Source organism: Camelus bactrianus, chromosome 31 (genome assembly GCF_048773025.1).
Source record: "Camelus bactrianus isolate YW-2024 breed Bactrian camel chromosome 31, ASM4877302v1, whole genome shotgun sequence".
NCBI lineage: Eukaryota > Metazoa > Chordata > Mammalia > Artiodactyla > Camelidae > Camelus > Camelus bactrianus.
In genome coordinates, this window is record NC_133569.1 from 14,815,112 (window position 1) to 14,842,990 (window position 27,879).

The 27,879-nt window shown below is 47.4% G+C and overlaps 1 protein-coding gene across 5 annotated transcripts in view; it reads right to left on the bottom strand.

The window, feature by feature from the left end:
• GATA4 (GATA binding protein 4) overlaps positions 1–27,879 on the bottom strand; it is a 73,171-nt gene that overhangs the window by 8,490 nt on the left and 36,802 nt on the right. For 4 of the 5 annotated variants that reach the window (XM_074355527.1, XM_074355529.1, XM_074355526.1 and 1 more), the window contains exon 3: positions 963–1,132. In XM_074355527.1, coding sequence (XP_074211628.1) covers positions 963–1,132 — 170 coding nt within the window. The remainder of the gene's footprint in view (positions 1–962; positions 1,133–27,879) is intronic. The other variant, XM_074355530.1, reaches the window with a different exon arrangement.

The window sequence follows — 27,879 nt, forward strand, 5'->3', positions numbered from 1 at the left end:
GGGCATCTGCTTCACCGGAGTGAGCGCGGGCTGGGCGGCCTAAGAACCGCGGTCTGGCCATCGCATGGGACGCCTGGAACCTCGGCCACTCCTGGGTGCGGGGAGCAAGGGCCATGTGCCCGAGACAGTGCATTCTGGTCTTAACTGCGGCATCAGGGACATGATCCACCCCTCAGACGAGAAGCCCGGCCAGCATGGGCACTGTGGGCGGAAAGCTCCTCCCCAAAGAAGAATTCACCTGGGCTGCAGGGGCTGGGCAAGTGGGGGTGAGGAATGACTGTATCCGAGTGTCATCAAAGACTGGCCTCCAGAAAGGGAAGCACCAGGGTTCATCCCCCGGTTCCCCGCTCCCTGATACCTGTGAAAGCTAGTCCGTATTGGTCAAAATCAAATTATAGTAGAAAAGACCACGGAACCAGGAGCCAAAAACTCGGTTCCAAACTCTCCCCCAGCCGCATGGCCAGCACACACCACTTTATCTCCTTGGTCCTTGGGTTTTATCAACCGATCAACTGAAAACAGGGTAAGTCTGTTTTCATACGTGTAAAGGAAGCATTAACCTTCGTCGTGGGGCCACTGTGAACACTGGAGACACACCAGACAATGCTGGGTCTGGAAGCAGAAGTCTGGACTCTGGTGCCTGAGGGCAGACTCAGTGTCTTAAGTGACCATCAGCAAGGCCATGAGCTTTTCTGAGCCTCACTTTTCACTTCTGCGTAATTGAAGGGTTGAACTAACTGGTCTGGAACATCCTTGGAGCTGACGCTGACTCTGGGGTGTAAGAAATGACAACTTGCCACCCACCCAACCCTTCACCTGCACCTTCGTTGAAAGATGACTCGAAGCCCCAAATTCAGAACCAGGGATTTCCCTCCAAGACCAAGCCCTGAAGAGGGGTGCTGAGAGGGGAGAAGGGTGCCCCCCACCCGCACCAGGGCTGCTGGGTGGTCGCACGTGCTTACCAGCCGGCGCTGAGGCTTGATGAGCGGCCGGTTGATGCCATTCATCTTGTGGTAGAGGCCGCAGGCGTTGCACAGGTAGTGTCCCGTCCCGTCCCGCCGCCACAGTGGGGTGGACATGGCCCCACAGTTGACACACTCTCTGCCTTCTGAGAAGTCATCAAACATATCTACTGGGTGGGAAACAATACAGAGGGTTAATTCTCTGTCTATGCCCAGAAACCTCATGTCGGAGAATCTGGAGACCAAAGAAATCCTGCCCTTTCTTTGCAAGGAGTGGATGAGGATCATGTGGGGCTGCCTGGCTCCTCCTCACCTTGACCTCAGGCCCTGGGGAATCAGCTTGGAGGGCTGTCCTGGGAGGTGGACAGGGTACTCCCGGCATCCCAGACACAGAGGGTTCTCCCCATCGTGAGAAAAGGGAGTCTGGCAGGGACCACCATCGCCTGGAGTTAGTTAGAGCTTCCCTCTCCTGCAGAGCCTGCAGCCCTGAGGTCCTCACCTAACACTGGGTTCAGCTCTGACCTTCTTTCCCTTTTCCCCTTTCAAAATTGAGATTCCATTTCCCTTTGAATGAAAATATAATAAATATTTACTTTGGGAAAATTAAAAAAGCACTGAAACGTATAAAAAATATAGAAACCGTATGTAATCCTGTAATTCAAAGATCAACACATGTAACATTTTGTTCTATTACATACTTTGCGGTACTTTATACGTTGACATATTTTTGCCTACTTGAGGTCAAGCTATATAATTTTGAGCCTGTTTTTTTTTCACTTCATATGAAAGCATTTTCCCACGTTAGAAATTCTTCATAAACTCGTTTTAGTGCAGTGTATCGTCCCATCACAGAATTGTGCCATCCTTTAAACAGTATCATTGAAATTTCACTTAGTCATTACCCAGCTTCTGACTTTTGTTTTTAAAATACTGTCATTTTATACAGTAGTCTTAGCATTTCTGGTTACTCCTTGGATACTCCCAAGGAATTACTGAGCCAAAGGGACTATCTTTTTTGAAAGTTGTTGAAATTTTTAAACTTTCCTGCCAAAAAGGCTGTAATTCACTTTTCCCATTTCAACATATCTTTTTTTCTAACTTTCATTTTTTCACTTAAGTACAGTTGATTTACAATGTTGCAGGTGTACAGTAAAGTGATTCAGTTATACATACATATGTATTATTTTTCAGATTCTTTTTCATTATAGGTTATTACAGGATATTGAATATAGCTCCCTGTATATCTACTTTATATGCAGCAGTGCATATGTTAATCCCAACTCCTAGTTTACCCCTCCCTCCTACTGTGTCATAGTCTGACATTTTTTCTTGCTTACAGGAACATAAAATACAGGTGCATATTATGAGCAACGGTGCCTTAGAGTGGGACATGTCCATAGTATCATGACTGTCCTGGTCACTCTCCTGCACTCACTCACATGGCACCTCCATCACCCTTATCGTCCACATCTATAGAATTTGACAACTGACAAACTACACTCCATTCCAGTTGCCCTGCTGAGATATGCTGGGCCAGTTTCCTTATTCCCCGATCTACATAAAGCCTGGCTCAGAACTTCCAGAAGTCTGTCCAAGTATTCTGCTTCCTGTTTTGAAATTTTAAAATATTCTTTCTAAATATTCTGTCCCTAAGTACAGCCACGCTGGTATCCAGATTGTTTGTCCTACCAGCAGAGGCAGGAGTTAAGAGGGGAGGGGAAAAGCTCTCCCTTCCGGGGATCTAGCCCCCTGTCCGCAGGACCTAGCCTTGAGGTTTAAGGTCACACATTCTGCTAGCTCTGTGGCCCCGCTACCGCTCTAAGGGAATGCGGGCTGGAGGAGAGGATGGTGGGGAGCCCTCCCCTCAACTCTGGGTACACAAACAGTCATTTGCACCTGCAAACAAGTAGCTGTGAGTCAACAGTGTGCAGGTGTGAGGGGCTGTTTGCTCAGGCCGGGGAGCGGAGCACACACTGGTCACGAGAGGCTATTTTTGCACCTGGGTCACACTGAGAGCCTTCCAGCAAGGTCACCGGCCTTCAGAGCCACACATGACCTGACGACGCCTGTTCTCAGCCTGTTTCCCTACATGACCCATGGTGGGGGGCGTGGAGGGAACGACAACCGGCACCCCACCCTCAACCCATCCTCGCCACCTGCACCCCACCCCATCCTTGTCCAGGGCAGTCACCCTCATCCCATACCCTAGGAGTTCACAAAAGGACCTCAGACCAAGGAAGGGCGCTTGCAAGGCCCTCATTTTGTTGGTGCTTACAATCAACACTAGAGGGCACTGCAGCCTCAAAACCGACACACTGCCACAGAGAAAGAGAATGTGACAATGAATGTATGTATGTTCATGTACAAGTGAAAAATTGTGCTCTACACTGGAATTTGACAACATTGTAAAATGACTATAATTCAATAAAAAATGTTCATATAAAAAAAAACAAACTGACACACTGCGCTCTTGTCTCAATCACAGTGGAGCACTTTTTAGATCCCCTTTCCAGTCCACACTGAGCACAAGCCTCTTATTCTATATTTTTTAAAATCACATTAAACTTCAAACATATTTAAAAGTGGCCAGAATATCAAAATGAACTCTTATTTAATCGCCATCCAGCTTCCAACAACCAGCACTCAATCCTGCCTGATACACACCTCTACCCACTTTCCCCATCCCAATTTTTTTTAAGAAAATCTATACATGCTGTCATTTCATTTATAAATATTTTGGTATCTATGCGACTCTCACAAATAAAGATTCACACTCTCTTCCTTTTAAAGAGAAGCAAACCAACTTCTTTAATCTCAAGAAGGCTCCGCAGACAAAGACCTCACGATCCATTCTTCTTTTTCTGGAGGGGAGGTTCATTCCCTTTTCTCCCACACTTAATTTACATCCAGGACAGACTCTCACCCCAGGAGCTTCCCTAGCAGTCCTGTCTCTCTGCTGGGTACCGGCCTTACACTGCCTTGAGACCCCAACACAAGGCTTGCCTTAGAAATTTCTCACTTGCCGCACTGAATGGGCTACGCAGTCAAGCAGCTGACTATGCAGGCCAGGGAAAGGCACTGGAGGTCGGCTAGTGTGTATTTTTCACCGATAAATATTTACTGAGCACCTGCTGTTTAAGCACTCAGAGAGATGTCACAGGAGCTAGGTGAAGTCTTACTCTCAGAATGCTAATGACCTGCTTGGGCAGACCGGACCAGAGTATCAGTCATGGGTAACAACGTTACTCAGTTCACCTGGGGCACACATCTTAACCGAGTTGGGTATTCAAGTGGCAGGGACTTCTTGTCTAGGGTAGTAAGTGCAGAAGTCTGACCCAGATTGAAGGGTCGGGTGTTACAACAGCAGCTGAAGGAAGGATGGGGAGGGCAAGGCCATGCTTCCTAGGACACCCCTCAGACACGCCATGTCTCCCTAAAACCCATCCCACCTTCAAATGGGCAGCTTCCGTATTTTCTACCAGAACATCTGGCCATCCATCCCACTCGGTGAAACGTTACATAATTGTAAATGATTATGACATGGACAATGTAACAGCAGCGAAAAATGCTTACCTCCCAAGTTAAATGAAAAACACAACACACAGAACACCAGTGTAAATGGTGTTTACCCTGTGATGGCCACTGAGCCCACCAGGAAGCGGCTTCTACCAGGCTAATCAAATTGTGTGACTTTTCTTTTTTTAAAGACACAATTCTGTAATGTTATAATTGCCTATTTTAAAAAACCCCGATAAAAAAGTAAGAACAAGGCAAAAAAAGTTTTGATCACCTCAAGCAACACCCAGGACACTGTGGGGGGTGGGGGCTATTTTCCTCTCTTACACCTGATGCATATATATATTTTCCCCTTGGACTGAAGAAAGGGAGAAAGAAGGTCAAACCCTGCTGCTTAGCAGCCACTCTGGGGGAGTGAGAGGCGACAGGCTGGAGCCCCAATCCAGCATCACACCTGGCACTCACACCTGGTGGTGTGAGCCTGGGTAACAACCATCTCATTACCGGCGCGCTGGGTGAAACTTCCCGGCCGGTGGGCAGCAGCCTGAAGCCAGTTTCTAAGCTTGACTTCTAATGAGGAAGGGCCCCAGGACACGGACGCCCTTGACCTATGAAAGCCCCACCCGCCCAAGGCTGGGCGTCGGGAACTGGACCAACTACCTAGAAGACAGTGGGAACCCAGCTCTTGGAAGTGGGTCAGTGTTACCCCCACATTCAGAGGAAAGACTTGTAATAATAGTTGTAAAGTACTTTGCAAATAAGAGGAAAAACTCACAACAATGGCTGTAAAGTGCTTTGCAAACACCAAATGAGATAACAGTGATGGGTTATTGTTAGGGTTGGAGGGTTTGGGAGGGAGTAGGGAAGACCTGGGAGAACCTTGGTGGTGGGGGCACAGGGATATGGAGGTGGGGGCAGAGATAAAAGAGCTAGGAGATTTGGGAACCTGACCTTCTCTCAGAATTGTGGATTGTGTCTCACTCTCAGACTTGACCAAGTCTGAGACTTGCGGGCGGGGAGTGAACTGCGGATACTTACAAGGTCTCAGAGCTGCTGCTTATGGGAAATATTAATTCACACGCATTTTAGCAATCAAAGGCTCAAAGTGACCTGCACCCTCACCCCAAGAACGGGGATCTAGCTCCTCACTTCTACTCATGCACCACTTAAAACAATTTTTAAAAATTGTATTATTTAATTATTTTATTTTGGCAGGGGGGAGGTAATTAGGTTTATTTATTTTTGGAGGAGGTACTGGGGATTGAACCCAGGACCTCATGCATGCTAAGCATGTGCCCTACCACTTGAGCTATAACCTCCCCTCTCCTAAAACAATTTTTTTTTTTTAAAGAGGGGAACAAACCCAGACTGATTTCTTCAGCATCCAATTTAGTTTGGATATTGCTAGGAACTAAAGCAGACTACTCCCACCCACGTGCCTGAAGAAAAATGTGGGCCAGGAGGTTGAAGGATCCCACCCTGACTTCCCCACGGAGAACTGACGCAATCACAGGCAGGGACCTGACCTCTCCTGACCACTCCATCCATCTCGGGGAACCCACCCACAGGCCGGCCAGCAAGTCAGGGCTGAGAGGAAGAGAGGGGAGGTAGAGTAGAGAAGGGAGAGGACTCAGAGGCCGGGAGGGATCATGGATGGCAACACGCTCCGGGCAAAGCTGGTTTGTCTCCTGACTGCTGGAGGGAGAGCCCTCGCTGCTGGACACTGCTCTGCATGCGCCAACCTGCTGGGTCAGTGCCACAGAGCCTGACTGCCTACCATGCCTTCCACTTGCTAGGAAAGCTGGGTCCTGAGCCAGAGCCCTTGCTGGAGAGACCCTCCTCTCCTCAGCCCCCGGTGCAGAGCCCAGGTGGTGTCTGGGTTTCTGCAAGGTGGGGGCACCGGAGCCCAAACATTCACCGCGTGTCTGCTCTACTTGTCTTCGCACCCAGTGCTGCACGTAGAGATACATTAGGCAAAACTGGGGCAAAATCCCTGCCTCAAGTTGTTTTGGTCTAGCCGGGGATACACAACTTAGAGCAAGCCTTTACATCAAACGTGGCAAATTGCACTGGTGCCTGGGCTGCATCGCTACCAGCCCCCCACCCCTGCTTCCCCGCGCCCCCCTTCCCCGCTTCCCCGCCCCCTGCTGCACATCCTAGCTGTCGGACATCCCTTGGCAATCTATCTGGGGAGGGAGGACGGGTAAACACAATAGAAATTACTCCTGCCCAGGGCAGGGATTCCATGCTACAGAACCCAGGCCAGAAGGGATCCAGACTCAGGCAGAGAGAGGGGAGGGGCCGCCCAGAGACCTCCCGGAGCCAAAGGGGCTTCAGGAACAAAGTCCCTGGCCCCACCCCGATGTCCCTTGCTGAACCCCAGCCCCGAGTCCCATCCAAAGTTCAGCAGAGATTGTGCTTGGATTTCCTGACAGGCAGGCTCTGTCCCCGGGGCTGGCGCCTGAGTCCGGGGCACGAGGGGAACAAACAAACGCGAGATTTTCGGGCAGCTCCGGAGCCTTCGGTCTTCTGGGATTTGTCAGGCCCGGCCTGTGACAGGCGGCGCCCGCGGGGAGGGCGGACACAGCTCAGGCAGCGGCCAGGCTGGCGGGATTGCAGCACCAATTTTGGAAGCTCCTGTTGAACAGAAGCGGCTCCCGCCAGGCCGGCCCAGAGCCGCCCCGCGGAGCCCAGGCCCTGCTTCTGAGCGCCCAGAGCAGAGCGTGTGGTTCCTGCAGAGCACCCACTGCGTGCAGACCCTGGGCCCGCAGGGGCGGAGCTTCTTTAGAAATTTACAAACCAGGAAACTGAGAATAATCCATATGAAACAGCACACCCATTTCTGAATAGCCACCAAATTATAGGAGAGACCTTTAAACTTTTCTCCAGGTGAATATCGTGATTGTACTGGAGATAGATTTCCACCCCCTTCCCCAGCACACATGTCAACAACAACAAAAAATGCACAACCTAAAAGCTGAGAATTATGTTTTACCTGGCAGACATTCTGAGGGCTTCAAGCCCGGGAGACAGTCTCAGATCGCTCTGAGGTACTGCTCTGAAGAGATGAGGGGGGAGCCCAGGATATAAAGGAGTTTTGAACAAAAACCAGGTAGTGGGAACATGAAAAGGTTACTGTTCATTAAAGAAAACCATACATCTCAAGTTAATGAATTTTGCGCTTTTCTATGTATGGGAAGATGCGAAAGTCTGGGCTCACTGAAATAAATCCTTTGATGTGCACCTTAGCTCCCTAGGGCTGGTATCAGGTATCCGGTGCTTTCCCGTCTTGAGTCTCCCCTGAGTCTCCCCCGGACACCATGGTGAGGAGGCTGAGGGCTTGATGGTGGGCATCCTGCTTCATCCTGAGTTCCCGCAGGGCTCATGGTGGGGTGGAGGGCAGCTATAAGATCCTTTGTTTACTGATGTGGCAGGCAACATTTTTTATTCACATACACAAACAAATAAGCAACACTTGGAGCCTGGCTTCAGGCTTGAGGTGAGAGTTAAAGATGGGTCAGGTCCAAAAAATAAAAAAAAAAATCACAAAGAAGCAAGGACATTCTGAAAGGAAAGAACAATAGCACCAAGAACACGGAGGGAGGGAGGGAGAGACAGAGACAGAGGGAAAGGAAGGAAGGAGGAGAGAAGAGGGCGAAGAACTACCTCTTGTGACCACAGACTGGAGGAAAATATTTACAGCATGTTGCCAAGAGTTAACACCCCTAACACACTAAGAGCATGCAGAAAGCATGCACACATCACATGCAGAAAGATGAGAGGTAGACTCCACTGGGCAGCCAGTGCCAGTTGCCGCAGGAGCTGTGCAAAGAGCCAAGCCTCTGTCCTTCCATTCTGTGGACCGACTGCTCCTCCCCTGAAGATCTACATGCCCCCAAGTATCCACCTCCATTCCTCCCTGGTCTGTGCTCACAGCAGGGGCAGAGTGGGAGGCTGGCTGGGAGGGCAGGTGGGAGGACTGCTAACTGGGTTCCAAGACGTGAAGTCTTGCCCAGTAAGCAGCGGAGCTGGGATCTGAACGCAGACAGACTGAGCAGTCCCTTAACCGTGGGCCCAGAGTCCCTCTGGCTCCTGCCTGCAGACAGATGGCTTGACCGTCCTGTCGGGGACCCACTCCTTTCCCCAGCGGCAGACAGTGTCAACAGGAACAGCTCAAAAATCAGTCCATGAGAGATATTTTAGGGTCACAACACAACATGTTTGCGGCCAGGGCCATAAGAAGTCCAGGACCTGTGTAAACTCTGTTTACCCAGCTCATCTGACCACAAGAGCGTCTCAAGGCACATCTGTTTCCCCGCCCTTCAGCACGCCAGCTTGGGAAATGCCTCCAGCCTTCATCTCTGTGACCTTTAAGAAACCCCACATGTAGGGATAGAACTACAGCATGAAGACTTCCCTGTGATGCAAAGGGTCACTCACTAGCCCAGGAGAAATTTCTCTGAGCTTTCTTAATTCAAAGTCAGTGATGATGTCCTGAGCCTTCTGCACGGAGCAAAGTCAAGTCCGTGAAGGGTGGAGAAACCACACAGCTATTAAGGTTCCACGGTGTGAGGTTTGTTGCTGTTCTGCAGCCCTCCCTAATGTTGGAGCTTTGTCCTTCTAACAACAGGTGTTTTCACAAACACTGTTCTCCTCAGCCTCTCTGGGCTTCCCTGCCCCTGCCTCCTGTCCATTAACCCCCCAGTGACTGAGCTGTCCCAGGTCTTCCCTGAGGGGCCTGGGGACCAGCCCTGCAGAGCACAAGCCAGTGCACAGCGCCTGGGTCTCTCAGGCTGCGGCGTCCAGCAGGCACCCTGCCCTGCAGTCCCCTCCCTCCTAAACCTGGAGCCACCGGCTACCCTCTAGTCTGCCACCCCTCGGGGCTGACGAGGATGCCACATAACCCGTCATGCAGAATGGGACACTATTGAGGAATGGGTGCTTATTACTAATTATTCTGGGACAACAGGCTTAAAATCAGACGTATGGCCGCTCCTGGCGGAACTCCAGGTATGAGACCTATAACCCCGACACATTTACACCCTCCCACCTTGGTCCCCTGCGCACCCGATTCTCCCGCGTCACCATCTGACCTACAACTGGGCTGAGTCACCACCTCCCAGACAAGGTGCGGGCAGAATGCAAGGAAACAGGTGACTAAAATCACTTTCAGTGTTGGGTTCCCAAAGTGCCCCGACCTCTCCCCGCTCCCTAGGGTCCAGCTGGGCTCGGCCTGAGCTCAGCTGCAGCCACGGGAGCCCTGACTGGGCACCAGCAACTGTTTGCTCCTCTCTGGACTCCGGGTACTGAGCCCAAACTGTACCCTTTCATCTTTTTTTTTAAGTATATAAATTTTATAACACTCACTCACCAGGATTTTTCAAAGTGCATCATTTTAGCTTTTCCAATAGTGTAGAGATTTTTTTTTACATATATCTTTTTTCAGATTCTTTTCCATTACAGCACATTACAAGAAACTGAATGTAGCTCCCTGTGCTGTACAGTAGGTCCTTCTTGTCTCTATTCATCCCACACTCCTAACTAATCTATCCCTTCTGCCCATTTTCCCCCTTGGTAACCACAGTTTGTTTTCTACGTCTGTGAGTCTATTTCTGCAAACCGCACCCTTTCTTCTCTGGACCTGGTCAGCTTGCAGCAACCCCATGCCATCGGTCCTGCTGTCCTGGCTCTAAGGCTCCCAGAGGGCAGGTAGCACACAGTCCTGAACACTGGAAGTGATGTTTGGGTGACTCTGTGAACATTCAGTGGAAGAAACCAAGGTCCAGAGAAGGTGGGTGACTCACCTAAGTTTCCAGAACATTTCGTGACTTGATCTTCGCCCTCCCCGGTACCACGCTGCTCTCAGGCTGGGTCACTCCATCAGCAGTGCTCCGCACACAGCAGAAACTCGGTGCACCCTGGCCGATCAGATTTCAACAGAATCCAGTGCCCTAAAACGTCTAATGAGGCAGCAGCCATACCAGCAGGTTGGTGTAAATCGAAAGGATCTGCTCCCAGCCTGCTCGACCGCCTGGCCACTGAGATGCACACTTCTGGGCAGACACTACAACTCGGCTGCGAGAATTATCTACATGGGGCCAGAGGTTTCCCTATGTGTATAATATGTACATAGAAAGTTACATACACAGATGGATAGATAAATGGATGTGGAAAAGTACCCCATGATGCATTAAAAACCATCCACTCTCACTAGTAATAAAACTGCTCTAATTATCCATCAGAATACATCAGAAGGACACCCCCACCCCAGGCCAAAAAAAGAGAGAGAAAAAGAAATGTTCATTTTTAAGCTGTTCATGGCAAAATACTAGAAAGAACCCAAATATCCACTGATGGGAGAATGGAAAAGAAAACTAAGCTGCAGTGAAAATACACAAAAATATGAGCTGATTTTTTTTTTATATGACAATTATATGGACTATGTTAAGATTTTCTTTCCCTGTAACATAGTTCAAATTCATTACGTAAGCAGTTAAACAAGCATCTCTGGATCTGGGGAACAGGGCTGGAGGCAGAGGTAACAGCAGTGCCCTGAGCTCGGGGGAAACAAACAGTTAAAAATAACATGATGTACCGTGAAAGCAGCTGGTCACGAAAGACCACGGAGTGTGTGGTTCCATTTCTATGAAATGTCCAGAATGGGCAAATCCACGAGACAGAAACCAGGTCCCTGGTTGCCAGAGGTGGAGGGAGAGGGAGTGACTGGCCATGGGGACAGGGTTCTCCTCGGAGTGATGGAAATGTTCTCAAGTTGACTGTGAGGTGGATGCACAACTCGGTGAATGTACTAAAATCCTCTGAATTGTACACCTTCAATGAGTGGACTTTACAGAATGTAAATTACACATTCATAAGGCTGTTTCTAAATAACTAGTAAAAATTTTAATTTAATTTTAAAAAGCATCTCTGCCTAGCAGTCAGAGAATTGGAGATGTCTACTTTATTTCTTGTTTCCTGGGAGCCTCTCATCCCGCTGACAAAGTGCCTTCTTCGCCGCGGGCCCAGGTGCCTCCCCTCCCACAGGGGTGGCCGTCTCCAGGCTCAGGCATCCACTATGGCGCTGACTAGTGGTCCCACCCCACAGGAGGAAAGAGGAAGGTCCTTTCCACAGGGGGCAGGATGGCAAGTGTGGGCATGTGCGTGACAGGCTAAGCAAAAGCCGCCTGCCAGTCTCGCCGTGGACAAAGTCCAGCGCTGGGCCAGGCTCCTGCGAGTCCAGGCCTCCTGCCAGCCTGCCTCAGCCATCTAGGGATGCCCTGGCGGGGGGCGTGGGGAGACCCCAGCCGGGACATCCATGGAGAGCACGACACGGTCCTGCCTGGGGTGGGGGTGGGCAACAGGACAACGTCTTAGCAGAAGTACAAACACGCGCACTTGATCCAGGAATTCCACTTCCAGGAATTTCTCCCGCGGACCCACAGGCCCTCGCGTAAAAGGGCTCACGCAGAAGGAGTCAGTGTGGCACTTTTCCTGCAGTAGCAGAGGACTGGGAAAAACAACTCACAGGTTCATCGGTGTGGAACCACTGTTCACTCGGAGCACACTGTGTAGCCACAAAGAATGAAAATCTTTTATGCACTGATACGGAACCCTCCCCGAAACATGCTGTGAAATATTAGAGTACGGGACACTACATGTGACCCTCTCTTAAAAAAGAAAGGGAGAAGAGGCTACACACAGACTCGCTTGTATACACAGTATGTGTGTGTGTGTGTGTGTGTATATCTCCATATATTTACACAGGAGGACAGACAAGTAACTGACTGCTTCAGGGGAGGCTGAACCTGGCGGCCCAGGAATACCTTTCACTGTATGCTCCTTTTGAAAACTGAACTATATTAATTATTTCCTAATTGTAGTAAATAACACTTCTTTCATAGGTTAAATAAAGTAATAAAGCAAATTAATATGGCCCAACTAGCATCACCACTGTTTCATGCAGTAACAGTTTTAATTTAGAGCAGGGGAGGTCCCACTTTTCTGACCTCCTGACTTCCCATAAAAGCATCTCATCCCCCACCACTTTCCAGGCGGGGTCTCAGCCTGGCCGACCGGCTGTCCCCTCTCTCAGCACCCTGGTCCTGCTGGGTCTGGCTGGGCTTCTCATGCTCAGTTCTACCTGTGCACGCGGCCTGTTTAGATGGGGTTCCTTCTACGAACTAGGAAGACTGAGGGGGAGTTACGGTCAGGCCCTTTTATGAGAGCCATCGGAGGAGACTCACACCAAGGCAGTCGGGGCCCATCTGACTCTGCAGGCCCTCTCCAGCTTGTGACGAGCTGGCAGGAGGGAAAGGAAACACTGAACAAATTGCCAGACCAACTCCCTCAGGGATCAAGACAATGGGTCTGGAGGGAAAAGGCTTTTCCTTCCAGCCCAGCGGCCGTCAGAAGGAAACAACTTCCCTTTCACCCCTGGAATGGCAGCAGCCAGCCAGCCAGCTGGGAGATTTATGGAGATATAAGGTGACCTCTTTATTGCTCTGCATGCTAGGGAGGCATTTCAGGGGAGATTTACGCCTTCCAGAAGGGGAGGGGAGCCAAGGTGTAGAACCATATACAAGAACCTGTATTTCCCTCTGGGGGTTTCTTGGGGGTTATTTAATCAAACACAGGTTAAACGCCATCACCAGCACTTTCTTTCTTTTTCTCCTGCTGACCCACCTAGCCACCCTGCAAGCTCTTTGAACGAAATGTGGATTCTAAGGAGAGTCAGGAGGGCTTTTTTAGCTTTTAAGTTCAGCTAACATAAAACAAAACAAAAAATAAGGATGAAGATCACGGCCAGCAGGGCCAGGAGACTGTGCCTCCCTGGCACTGGAGCCGAGAAGTGCACGTTTTACCTGCCTAAAAATGAAGGTGTTAGACCAGATGATCTCAGTCCTTTCTCGTTTGAAAATTATCCAGATTAACAGCCGATCAAGTGTATAAATTACTCTGCACCAGTGATTTTTCTGTTACTTGTTTTGTCTTGTTTTGTTTTAAGCTGCAGAACCCCTTCTTCAAAGAAAATCTTATTTAGGAAGCTTAACTTAAAAAGACAGAGAGGTACAGCTGATTGGGAGAAAGGATGGCCCAAACTCCACCCAAATCCCCCTCAGTGCATCTACACCCACACAGTGACCGCGAGGAGGGTCCTCCAACCACGAGAGGGCGCCAGAGCGTAACTGCAGGAGTGTGACTCAGGACTCTACTAATAATGTGAATGGGGTCCAGCCTCTGCTTCAGTTGTCAAAAACTACATTGACCAAACTAGATGGGAGCAATGAGAAGCAATTCTAGAAACAGTCAGAGGCCAAAATGTTCACCCACAGTAATTTCTCCTCCCTGCTCTAGTCTCCACAACTCAAAAAATGAAATATTTGGAAAAGCTGATTTCTAGCTCCCTCCTTTTTGAATCATCTAACCTGGCACTACATTATCACTCTTTTTATTCACATATATAATGCGATTATGTATAAAATTTCCCCCTAATTTGTGTTTAAATTGTATAAATCATAGTTGCTATAAGAATTCAAACAGTACAGAAAGAGGTCACATGAAACACAAAAGTCTTCACCATTACCATTACCCCACTCTGCGGAGGAAATGGTGGCTAACAAGTTTTCTACTTCCAGATATTTTCTATGTTACTAATTATAATTTTTATTTTTAGAAATGTAGAAGTTACAGAAACATACCAAAAATAATAAAACAATCTCTTTTATTCCCTATCACCACCTCTTATCCAACCACTATTTTGAATTTAGTATATAGCCTTCCAATTCATTTTTATAGTTTTATACATATATGCACCTCTGAACATAAGTATGGCTTTGTGTAAATTAAATGTTTAATTTACATGAATGTCTTCACACTGTACGTCACATCACATTCACAAACTTTTCTTTAATATGAAATATTTCAGGAATTGAGGCAGAAGAATATAAAAACACCCCTGGAGCTGCCACCGAGCTTTGTTAAATTTTAACATTTTACCATATTTGCTTCAGATTTTCTAAAGAACTGAAACCCTGCAGATACAGTAGATTCCTGTGTATCCATCCATTATCGCTGTCTCCTCCTTTCCTCAGCAGGAAAAACCTCTGTCTTGAATGTGATGTTTGATTCATGTGAATGTTTTTAGTCTTGTAATATATGTGCATACTTTTTCAAAACAATACATAATATTTTTGCATGTTTTAAACTTCACAGAAATAACACAATTTGTATCCTCCTGTGTTCTATTTTTGCCTATTAATATGTTTTTGAGTTTTAATTATGTTGATACATGTGGAGCTACTTTATTTGAGTTGCTGTGTAGTTTTTTCACTATAGTAACACATCATATTTAATTTGTCCATTTCCTTTTTGATATATATTCAGGTTGTTTTCAATTTTTGCTGTAAAAAATGCTGCAACAGGCATCCTTGTGCATATCTCTGGGATATATTAGGCATGCTACAGGCATGTTCAAAATTAAAAAAAAAAAAAAAACACTTGTGTTTGGTTTTGGTGCTGTTTAACAATGTATCAGTCAGCTTTTGTTAGGTCATGGTGTGACAGAAAAACCCCAGAATCTCAGTGGCTTACTATACTAAGGATTTGTTTTCTTCCAACACATTACATGTCAGTTGCAAGTTGGCTGAAGTTTACGTGTGTTATTCACTCTGGGATCCAGGCTGAAGGTGCAACCTCTATCTGGGTCACGCCAGCCTCTTGGCAGGGGGCTAAAAGTGATGTCACAATCACATAACGGCTCTTAAAGCCTGTGCATGGAAGTTGCACAAGTGACTTCTAGTCCCATGTCACTGATCGAAGCAAGTCTCATAGGCAAGCCTATGTTATTGGAGGTGGGGATATAATTCTCCCCCAGGGAGGGGCACCTGGAAGAACAGTGCCATCTGCCCTGAACACAAATGGGATCACACCATGCAGCCTCTTCTGCAGCTTGGTTTCTTCGTGGAAGCACACACATTTGGACATTTTCCCATATCAGCACAGATCTACCTCACTCTTTTAAGATGATTTATTAGTTTTACATTGTAAAGAACGTTTACGTTCCAATCCATAATCCCCACAGTCGTTAAGCTCTACTTAGATACTGGAAAGAATCCACTGCTTAATGCCCGTCTTTTGATACGATGGCTTCCCCTTTCCTAATGCCTTGGCTGTATTTCAGCAAGTAATTGTTCACTACTACACACAGCAGGGCTGTAATGAACATCACTGCATTAATTTCTGTGCCAGTACCTGTTTATTTTCATTTGTTATGGATTTCTGATAGGACAAGTTCTCCCTTCTTAAGCCTTCTTTATAAAAATTATCTTGGCTATTCTTGTACAATAACTCTTCCATATAAACTCCATAATCAGCTTGACAAGTTGCATTTAAGAAATCCTGTTGGGATGTTTCCTGGGACTGCATTAAATTTATAGGTTTGGGGGTGTTGGGAAGAAAGAATACTGTTCAGTTTTCCAATCCAAGAACATAGTGTCTTTTCCTATTTATTCATGTCTTCTTTTATGTCTCTAAGTTTTATAGCTTTCTCCATAGTGACCTTACGTATTTGTTTACCAAAGGTGACCACTCTTTCATCTGCAAATAATGAAAACATTGCCTCTTCCTTTCCAATCTCATTTACTTTATTACCAGGTAAATTTACACTCAGCTGGAGATCTGACAGGTATGGAGCCCTCAAAGTCTTTCCTTCAGTGTCCTTTGTATTTCCGCTCTGTTTGAGACTATTTCTGCAGTTAGGGGAATGAGTTTTTCCATAAGTTTCACTGGAGATGAAACTTTTATTTTATTTTGAGGGTTCTTTTCATCTGATTTGTGGCTGTTGAGGGAGGAAGGAGAGAAAGCACACCTTACTCTTTCACAGAAAGTCTCCACCTGCTTCTTTGCAATACATGCGTCCCCTTCGCATCTTATCACCTGTCCTTCCTAACACTAGCCTTCCTGGACTAACTGACGTTTCCGTGGGTTTATCTGGCCATTAACCACATTGATCTTGAGTTACCTGTATTTCCCCTTGTCTTGAAGTGTCCTTTAGAATTTTTGGTGTTACTTCATTCTTTTCTCCCGAACTATATTTGTTCCTAAGCCAAGTTATAAACAAATGGAGAGCAGGGTATATGTCATACCTTGTTTATTTGGTTAGTTTTACTTTCTTTCTCCTTTTTTCACTCTAGCCTCAGAACTCTGAGACCAAGCAGACATTTGTATACAAAGAAGCTGAGTTTTGTGGGGCAGGTTAACAGCTCAGTGGTAGAGCACGTGCTTAGCATGCACAAGGTCCTGGGTTCCATCCCCAGTACCTCCATTAAAAAAAAAAAAAAAAAAAAAAAGAGGCAGAGCTTCTCCACAGTGGGGGCTGCTGCGGGCCCAGCTCTCAGCCTCCTTCTCTCATGTGAAGTGCAGCAGCCCGGCTTCCTGGACCATATTTGATGACAAAGGTCTAGTAGCTCACTCCACCCTTTTAGAACTTTCACGTGATTGGCTGATATCTTTGGAAAAGTGTGAAGCTGCTACAGAAAAGTCACCTTACAAAGCAAATTCAGGAGGGAGAGTACCCCCAACTCGTACGTGAATGCTGCTTAGACCTCTGGGCAGCAGGGACAGAATGCAGCGTGGCGAAAGGGTTTTTACAGTTTACTTTCTACTTGCTAAGTTTTTGCTTTGTTTCCCTCTCTTTTTTTTTTCTAATTTTTATTACTGGTAAAATACATATAACATAAAATTACCATTTAAATCTTACGGTTACAGGGCAAAGGGGGTGGGAAGGGATGAATTTAGGACTTTGAGATTTGCAAATGTTGACCACTATATGTAAAAATAAGTAAGAAACAAATTTCATCTCTAGAGCATAGAGAACTACATTCAACATCTTGTAATAATCTTTCATGAACAGTATGAAAATGAATATATGTATGTATATGCATGACTGGGACATCGTGCTGCACACCAGAAACTGACACACTGTAACGGCCTGTCCTTCAATTAAAAATAAATAAATAAATATACAAATAAAAATGGAATAACATAAAATTACTGTTGAACCATTTTTGAGTGTACAGTTCAGTAGGGTTAAGCATATTCATATAGAACTCTTCTTCTTGCTAAACCAAGACTCTGCCCTCATGAAACACCAACTCCCCTCTCCCCGCAGCCCCTCACAGACACCATTCTCCTTTCTGTCTCTATGAGTTTGACTCCTCTAGGCACCTCACGTAAGTGGAATTACAGTGTTTTTTGGTGACTGGCTTATTTCACTGAGCATAATGTTCTCAAGGTTCACCCACAATTTAGCACATGTCAGAATTTCCACATTTTGTGTATGTATATGTATATATATACACACACACACATATGCTTTGTTTATCCACTCATCTGTCTTTGGACACTTGGGTTGCTTCCACCTTCTGGTCATTGTGTCTCTCTTTCTTAAATCAGTAATGTATTCATCTTCACAGAAAGACTAAAAATCAGGAGCAAATGCAGAGCTGTGCACTGAACAGCCAGATAAATCCATGAGACCTTGACCACTAGGACTCCCGTTTGCTGACCCAGCTGGGGGGAGATTCCTCATGGGTCTTCCTAAAACTTGTTCTTCCAGAAAGAAACTCAGGGTATCAAGGTAGCTTCCGAAAGGCCAGGACAAAAGGAAAAGCCCATGGCAGCAGGATTCCAAGGGGAGGAGGAGTGTCCAAGCAGCCCAGCCCCGACGGAGGTGGCCAGGCACACGTGTGGCGGCCTCAGCTCACACAAATCTCTGAAATGGGAGGGTGTATGCCACCCACACTGGCGACCCAGGGGCAGAAAGGGCCCGGGAAGTCAGGCTGACCTGAGTCCCTAGACATCCTGCAACTTCAGTTTCTTCACCTGCCAATGGACACTGCAACTCCTGCCCACAAGACAGTTGTTTTTGATAAATAAAACAAGGCCAGAGGAGCATGGGGAGTGCTGGAAGCTCTCAGGGCCAGGCCTCGGGGCTGCCGCCGAGTGCCACGTTCCTCCAGTGGCTCATCAGCTAGGCAGGGTGGTTGTGGCCTAGGATGGGGACCCAGGCTCCATCCTCCTCTTTGCTGCCTGGACCTCTGCCCAGTCGCTGTCCGTCCTCACATCCTAGGGGAGGAGCGAGACAAAGGCCCAGGCTCCGGACAGTAAGTGCACACACCATCCTTCTCACGTTCCTATTTTCCACCTTCTATTCCTGTTTGTGGTAGAGTCATTAAAATCCCCACCACCACCACACAACACCCCAGGTCTCCATCCTCATGGACTCTCAGGTGGTCAGAGCCAGAAGGGCCCACAGAAATTAGAGGCACCTGGTTCCAATTCACTGGTTTTTACAAAGGTGTCAGAAGCTGAGGAATGCCCATATGGATGGCGCAGTTTCCACTAATACTCCTTGAAGACGGCTTGAGCACCTCCTGAGATGGACACCAAACTGTCCCTGGTGTGCACATCATTCCTGCAGTAGAGACGGAGGCACAGGGAACCCTGGACCCTGACTCCAGCCCACAAAACCACAGAACCAGTCAGAAGTGGGGATGCTCAGGAGGGCGCATCTATCAGGTTATTTAAGTAAATCAAAAAAACCCTAATAAGCAGCTCCTCTTTTTCATAGTCTTCTCCAAACCTGCTGAGAATCCAGTGGCCACCATGGGCTGGACTCATTTCCTAGCAGAAACCCACCATTTGGCAGCCTGCCCCCTGCTTTCCAGCACACGCAATTTAGCATCGCGTTAATGTTAACCAAATGATGTTGGATTCAGACCCAGGGAAAGACTCTACTGAAGCAACTCAAGGTGGAAGGGGCCTCCCTTACTCCCAGGTCCCCAGAGACAGAGGCTGCCAGGCCCTCTCAGGGCACACACCCTCCACAGCCGCACCACACAAGCCTTCTTCCTTCTGATGCAACCCAAGTGGTTTCTTCGTTTTTTCCCTTTGGTTCTTCTCCCACTGGAGGCAGGCACTGGCTCCAACTCCCTTAGAAGGATTTTTTAAATATTTTAAAGTAATAACAAAAGTCACTCTTCAAGTACCCACAACCCCCATGAGCCTCCGCTTGTGTAAATGTGCCCCCATATGTAGAAGAGATTACAGACATCAAGTTGGATTATGGGCTCTGTGTCCCCAAATGTAGACTAATACTGAGCACGAAGGTAACCTCTAACAACAAAACCCTCGTTTAACCTGGGTTTTGGCAACTTGGCAACCTAACTTTTCATCGGTGGAACTGAAAAATCCTGTTTAAAGTAGTATCTGCTGGGGGTGAGGAGGGTACAGCTCAAGTGGTAGAGCACATGCTTAGCAGGCACGAGGTCCTGGGTTCAATCCCCAGTACCTCCTCCAAAAAGAAATAAATAAACGTAATTACCCTCCGTAAAAAAGTAGAAATAAATAAAAAAAAAACCAAACAAACCTGCTTTTCAGCAGCAGCAATTGTGTACTAACAGGTGACTACTGACTGACACTTAAGGACACTTACTATGCCAGTACTGCGCTCCATGAATGTCATTTCCTGTTACTCACAAAAACCCTGTGAAGTTGCTTCTATTCAATTTTTCTGGACGTGAAAACTGGGGACTCAGTTGCAGAGCTGAATTTTAAATCAGGTGTCTGACTCCAGACCCTCTCCCTTAACCACAAGCCTCTTCTGCTTCTCCTTTGTCAGCTGCAGAACAGTAAAAAGATGGAGGTCCCAAGCAGACATATAAGCAAGAGTTCTGAAAACGACGGGAAGAAGTCTGGCCAGTGGGCTCCGCCTCCCCCGGGCACAGCCGGCTGGATGGGGTGCCCGGCCAGCTCTCCTGCCCGCAGACCCGCCTTCCCGGTCCTTCTGCCCACACTGCCCTTTCTGCCTCGTCTCGGGAAAAGGGTCCCCGTTATTAATGCCGTTCCCGGAGATGTGTTTACACAGAGCAGGAAACTTAATATCAACATTCCCTGAAGGAGAGTGTCTTGTCACTTCTGTGAAGCACTTCAGGCAGGCAGAGACCAGCCTCCCAAATCAACAGGCACTTACGCCCTCTAAACACAGTCTGACGGAGAGCTTGTTTCTACAGACGATCTCTGAGTTCCTGAGCCAGTCTGTTATGATGAGGCTGAGAGGCGGTTACCCGTATACACAAAACTCTCCCTGGTGCCTTAAGAGGCTCTTCAAGAAGGATCTCAAGGACTATGTGCACAGCAAGAAGGAGGGAAAACAGTGGATTCAGGCACTCAATGGGTTGGAAAGGACAAACTTGATGAGCAACATTCTGCAAGTCTCCAAACAAACTGGCCAGGGAAGGTTGTAACCATCTGGCGTCAGAGCCAGAACTCTGACAGCATGTGAAGACTCTGGGGGCCTTAGGAAGCCCAAGGGGCACCGTCAGGGCCCAGCAGAGCATCACAGGATCAAGGGATGATCTCAGGTGGGTATTACAAGGTGAAAGTGGAGGACACCTAACTATGGATTTTTCAGCATCCTTTCTGGGCTCTTCTTACCAGACATCTCTCTTACTTGTACCCCCTCCCACCTTCACTAGAGGCCAGTGCTGCCGCGTCTCCCCACTACCCTAGGGGCTCTCTCCTGTTCTCAAGGCTTCAAGAGTGATGATCCCAGACTCCACCCCACGCCACCCGCCTCCTGGACATCTCACCTGCGTCTCCCTTCCCCATGCCTCCGACCCACCATAGCCAATACGTTGGCGGGTGCCCTGTTTCCTTGTTGTCACCTTTGAGAATACAGCTCTGGAGTTTTCTAAGCTCTCCTCTTTCCTCCTTGCCCTCGAGGTTTGGGCTGCCAGTGCAAGATTCTTACAGCTCTTCAATCTCCTCACCCTCCAGGTCCCTCTCCTTGTAAAGCTCATCATGGTGGTTCCTTTCACAAGGATTATCCTTCCAGTCAAGGTCGCGAACCAAAGGGGCCAAGTGAATTCCAGATTTTATCTTTTCAGACAATGAACGTTTACTTAGTGTTTACAGTGTAATTGTACCAGGGACCACCCCCACCCCCAAGCGAATAAGATTTAATTCTTGCCCTGGAAACACTTCCAGTCTGGTAGAACTATAATCCAAGGAAAGGAATAGCCCCACAGGAACGGTGAGAGTGAGGGCTGTGCACGGTTCCCGGGAACTCTGCCTGCAGACGAGCCCACACAGAGCCTCCCACCCCAGACCCCACCCCAGCTCTCATGCACCCACAACAAGATCCGCCCCTGCTCCCTCTTGGCTGCAGAGAGGAGAGGCCGTGTGAAACTGTCCTTTTTGGTTTTCCTTGTTTGCTTCTGGTTCTTCAGCAGTCAGGTGAGTTAGAATAAGAGACAAACATTGTCTGCATTAAAAGACACTGTGGAATTATTAGAGTAGAAGGAAAAATGAGACCATAGGATAGCAGACAGCTTGGCGTCTGGCTAGCCGAGGTGCGGAGTTAATATCGGCTGACACCCCCACGTGCGTCCTTGCTCATCACCACGACGGACCACAGCAAGCCTACCCCTCTGGACCATGGCAAGCCTACCCCTCTGGAGTGCAGGGCTAAGCTCAGAAGCCCTGACCCATCATCCCCGCCTTGCCAGGACTCACCAGGTCTAAGCAGTAAAACCCGAGGGGCTCCCCAGAAATATGGTGGAATTCGCACTTCTCTCCACAGGAAAGCAAATGACAGCCTCCTGGGTCTTGCCTGGGGCTCCCCCGGGACATGCCATTTTGTTCCCAGGCTGTCCCAGCAGCCCGAGGCTGCCTAGCAGAGGGGGGCGTGATTAATCCGCCTCCCCAGGCCTTAAATGGGTAAGAAATTCTACTCAACAATTTACTCAACTCCCGATTTAAAAGTTCATCTAGACCTTATCAATCTGGCAAATGAAGGTACTGGGGAGAATGGGTGTGAGTCCCTGAGGTGGAACCCCAGAGAAGGGAAGAAAAGACGCTAGCCTGGTCCACATGATGGGCCAGCGACGTGAAGCCTCAAATCCAGGATTCCTGCTTGTCCCATTTGCCACCACGGGTCCCCTCTTTCTCACCCCCACCCCCACTGGGGGTTACCAGCCAAGCAGGAGGGCTACACAGAGGAAGGGTGACTCTCCGTGACCATGTGGAAGAACAGCACAGATTCCCAGAGAAGTACAGCCAACTCAAGTGCCACCTCTGGGATGACCCACCCTCCAGCCCAGGTAAACCGGGGGGATGCACGGTGCATGGAGGTCGTCTTGCACATACCCTCTGGAGCTCTTCCTCCTCCGACTGCAGCTGCAGGGACTCAAGACAAAGAGCAAGGTGGATAATGACCACTGTCTTCACCCATGCCCTTCCCGGGCCAGTGTGGCCTGGTGACTTCCCGTGTCCTCTGCCACTACTCATCGAATGCTCCAAGCTAGACAAAGCCTCTGACGGCCTCTCACTGAACCACATGCCTTCTGTCTCCACACCAGCGTCTCCCTCCCTCCCTCCCTCCCTCCGTCCCTCTCTCTTTCTCACACACACACACAACCACAAACCCCTCTGTGCGTACACTTCCCAATTTACCAATTTACTGCTCCAATCACATCTGCCTTCTATTCATAAAGCCCCAAACTCCTCCGCCTGATTTTCAAGGTCCTCCACATCTGGCCCCACCTGTGCCAACCATGCCAATCCCTAAAGGAGACACAGGCAGCTGGGGCACTAGGACAAGGTCCAAGATGCCCAAGGTGGCATCTGGGGTTGGGGGGGGCACTGCATCAGGGAGCGAGAGGCAGGGGGAGTCGCCATGAGCAACCAGCTCGTGTAGCCGCAGGGGAGCTCAAAGCCAAGAGTGGAAACACTGGGGCAAACCCGAAGTCAGGAGGCAAGGACTGATCGCAGACAGGCGGTAATGCTGGCACTGCTTTTCTCGGCCTCTGTGGGTGTTACAGCATAAAGCTGTTGAGAATGAGATATTTAGTGTGGATGAAAAAATTTAAAGATGCGTGAAAGATGTAAAATGGTGCAGTGGCCTGGAAAACAGTATGGTGGTTCCTCAAAACCGCACAGAATGACCACATGATCCAGCAAGTCCACTGCTGGGTATATTCCCAAAAGAAATGAAAGCAAGGACTCGAACAGACATTTGCAGACATGTGTACAAACAGCATTATTCACAATAGCCAAAAGCAACCCAAGTGCCCATCAACAGATAAGTGGATACACAAAATGTGATTTATCCATACAGCGGAATATTATTTAGCCTTTAAAAGGATGGGAATTCTGACAAATGCTACAAGACAGATGAACCTGGAGAACACTGTGCTCAATGAAATAAGCCAGACACAAAAGGACAGATACTGTATGATTCCACTTCCATGAGGTAACCAGAATAGTCAAATTCCTAGAGACAAGGGAGAAGGGTGGTTGCCAGGGGCTGGGGAGAGGAGGAAATGGATACAGAATTTCATTTGGGAGAGATGAAAAAGTTCTGGAGATGGATGGTGGTGACAGACACACAAAAATGTAGATGTACTTAACGCTGCTGAAATAACATGTAAAAATTGCTTAAAATTGTCAATTTTATGTTGTGTATATTTTACAACAGTTTAAAAAAAAAAGATGCACGAGGGGAAGTGAAAGCCTTTTAGTCCTAAATTTGAATTGGAATTATTGGTATCAACAGATGATGTATTTCATCTTATCTTCAGGTGGGACGGGAGAAGTATTTCCTAACTCTACGTTGAACAACTAACTCAATAGCAAACAGGACAGCCAGCAGAGATGGCTCTAAGAGTGGTGTCCAAATACCATTTCTCACTAAAAGGAGTCAGGGCTTTTTGGAGAGATGGCCAAACCCAGGTCTGGGAGGAGAAAGTGCACGAGGAGAGCTTGGAACGTCTTGCAGTGTGGAAAGCAGGAAAGGATCAAACTAAGATTTTTGTCAGAAGATCTCAGGAGCCAATTTGAACAAGTTCCCACTGACAAAGCTGAGACAGTGTGAGCGTCAGTTGGGATAATAAGGACATGGGATAAAACACATCCTATCTATTTAAATCCATGAGTTCTTAATGATACTAAAGAACATTGATTTCATTAGTAATCCTGGAAGGACGCTAGGGAACTCATTCATTATGTTGAACACTGAAAAGAGGCCAATGAGAGAAGCAAGCATTCATCCTGCCTTTCCTAACAAACTGTATCTCAGGGTAACCAAATATTTGATAAACTAAATTTTTTTTTTTACTGTTGCAGATGTGTTTCAGCTAATAAATGAAGAAGGAACGAGAACATTAGAACATCACCACGTGCATCCCCTGATGAAATAATGCATCAAGGCAGTGGTCATTCATGGCGCTGAACACGATGGAGCCTATTCTTCCAACCACAGATTTACATGAAAAACAGGGGACAGAGGAACATGTTAAATGAAGGAAATGCAATCAACAGAGTCCAGGCTGTGGGAAACCCACAGGAAGCGGTTTACCCTGCTCCAGCTCTCCATACACTGGGACTCCCTCTTTTTACCTCCCTGGCCAGACCATCAGCTGCTCGGAAGCAGGGACCACCTTGTTCATTTTCAATCTCCAAAGCCTAACAGGTGCTCAGCTCACTGGAAGCAGGAAAAAATATTTGTTGGCTTGGTTGGCTGATGAGGCAAATGATGCGTCTGGTACTGGTGTCTGGTTTGGTTTGGACAACAATAAGATCAAGTTGTCCGAAGTCACACAGCAGGAAAATGAGAGCAGAATCTCATCGACCCTCGGGGCCAGACGGAGGCTCTCTCACCGCCTGGATCTCCCCTTCTAAAAAGTGGGTTGAAAGCTACCTGCTTACATTTCCCAGCAAACTGGAGCCTCACAAATGAACACATCCTGCAGCTGGTCACCTCACTTCAAGGGGGCAACCACTTGAAACTTACAAACATGCTCTAGCTTTAACATGGCTGTATACAATATGAGATTGGAAAACGTTTTTACACACAACTCTCCCATTTGATTGGCTATTTATTGATGGCAGTTTTTTCCGACAAGTTTCTCATTTTTGCTCTGTTTAAGGGATCAGTCTTTAGGAGCCAGTCTGGGTCACTAATCTTATAAAAAAAAAACTTTCCTCCATGCTGAAATAACTAAACAGTAACTTTTATGACTGTTTAAATATATAGAGATACACATACCTCATGCCTGCACACGTATGGTAACTAAGAAGTCAAGGATTAATGCCTAACAGTGGTTATCTTTGGATGGTAAGATTACAAACTCTGTGCATTGGTTTATATGAGTTTTCATTTCTCTATAGTAAATACACATTGAGTTTAATAAAAGAAAAATAATTAAATTTTACTGATACTATTTGGGGGAAAAAATTGTTTTTCTGAAGCCATCTTTCACCTGGAAAGCATTTTCTTTCTTTCACATAAGCAGCATTTTCCTATTAAGTGTCTCACGCTTCGTGAGACCCACATTCCTTATTTAGGGTCAAGTTAAGTTCTCGCTACACGCTGGAGAAAGGTTTTATTTGTTGTTTGTCTTCCCCCACCCACTCGAATTTGATGGGTAACCTGTATTATTGCCTCTCTTTACCTGGTTTGATTTATGATCTTGGAGTCAGGTCATTCTCTGTCAGGTTGAAGAAAGAAAGGGAAAAAAAATGGTTTCCCCACCTAATACCTGATAAAATATCTGAAAAGGTCACTGCAGACCTTGACAGAAACACATACAATTTCAACCCAATCTGATAAAACAGCAGCTAGAAACTTTTATCAGAAGAAAATGTAACTTGCCATTTCCCAGCTCAATTGACTAAACTTTTTTTTTTTATCTGTAATGACAGACATCATAAGATAGGAAAAGCTGTAGATAAGAAACCAAATTGAGTTGTCTTGAATCAGATCCGATTGTCTCCCCGGGGTTCAAACTCCCACACCTGCTCTGGATGTGTCAATGAGAGTCTCTTGGCATGGTCTCTGAGGGGTTTGGAAACATTGCAAAAGTGGTGAACTTTGAGACTGCAGCGTTTATTCTGCGATTATAATTAACCTGCTCACCAGTTGCTATCGATCGATGCTGAATGGAGGTGATAAAGTCTGACTGGATTTCTAAAAGTAGAAATGGAGATTTTAACTGGGAAGAAGAAAGGAAGATTTAAAAAATATTTGAAGGACCAAATTCAGTTTTAAGAAGCAAAACTGGATCTGTGACTGGGGAATCCCAAAGCACGTGGCCATCAAATTCTGGTGGCAACGCCTTGATTTCTTTTCCTCCGAAGTAAAGTACACCTGCAACTCCACACAGGGTGGAAGACAACCCCATATTCAGTCCGCTCGCAGAGGCTGAAACACATGCAATGGCTCACCTGTCTGGATTGTGGCCCTCCTTTGGGGGGAAAAAGGTATTTAAAGACAAGAAGGCAACCTGGGGTCTCCTGCAAAGTACCGAAGGCTAGAAAAACCAAATTCCCTTCATTCAGATAAGAGGCTTGAATATCCTGGCTCAGTTCTGATTACAGAGCAGTAATAGATAAAACCACAGGCCCCCTGCCAGAAATGAGAAAGCTTCCTCCGCTGGCTTCTGTGATCAGCTCAGGCCAACTCCCCGGGGCTCTCCTGGGACGGGGCTTTCTTCACTGTCATGATCCATGCCCCCTGTTCTCATTTTCACTAAATAACATAATTACTGTGACTTCTCCTCCTTTCTCAGCTCCAACTTCAGAGAAAATGGAATACAGAGAAGATGGTTCTAGTTTTCTTTAAGGAAAAGGATTTTGAGGGCCATATGGTGTGTTTGTTTGTTTGTTTGTTTGTTTGTTTGTTTTTAATGGAGGTTCTGAGGATCGCACCCAGGACCTCGTGCTAAGCATGCACTCTACCACTGAGCTATACTCCCCCCTACCCGGACGGCCATATGGTTCCGCTCTTCTGTGCAGCCAACAGTCCCCTCAGAGTAAGAAGCCTCTACTTTGGAGGGTCTGAATGCTGGAAAATCTCTAAGTCTCCGCACACCCGGATCAGGATGCTGAGAGGAAGTTTGTGTGAGGGAGAGATCCCCGACACTGGGCTCCCCATTCTGCTGGAAGGTTACTTGGGAAGACATGGCACCTGGAGGGACACTGGTGGGAAACGGGGACTCGTGAAGAGAAGCTGCATCAGGGACAGGGAGCGGGTGGAGAGCAAAGTAGAAGTTCCTCAAGTTTTCTTGAGTCCCTCAACCATGCTCACCTTCTGGATGGGAAGGGATAAATGCCCTCAGATTTGGCAAATGCAAAGTGTGGTAAGCGGGGAGAAAGCCTGGTTCTGGAAGCGGGACTTACCCGGGTTCTAAGACAGACCTGCTGTTCACTACCAGCGGGAACTGGGGCGATCATTTCATCTGAGCGTCAGTTTCCTCTCCTGCAAAATACAGATCCTAATATCTACTTCTCACGAAGGACTTTTTAGTCCCTGTCACCTGACAACTTCCTCACCGACCCTTGA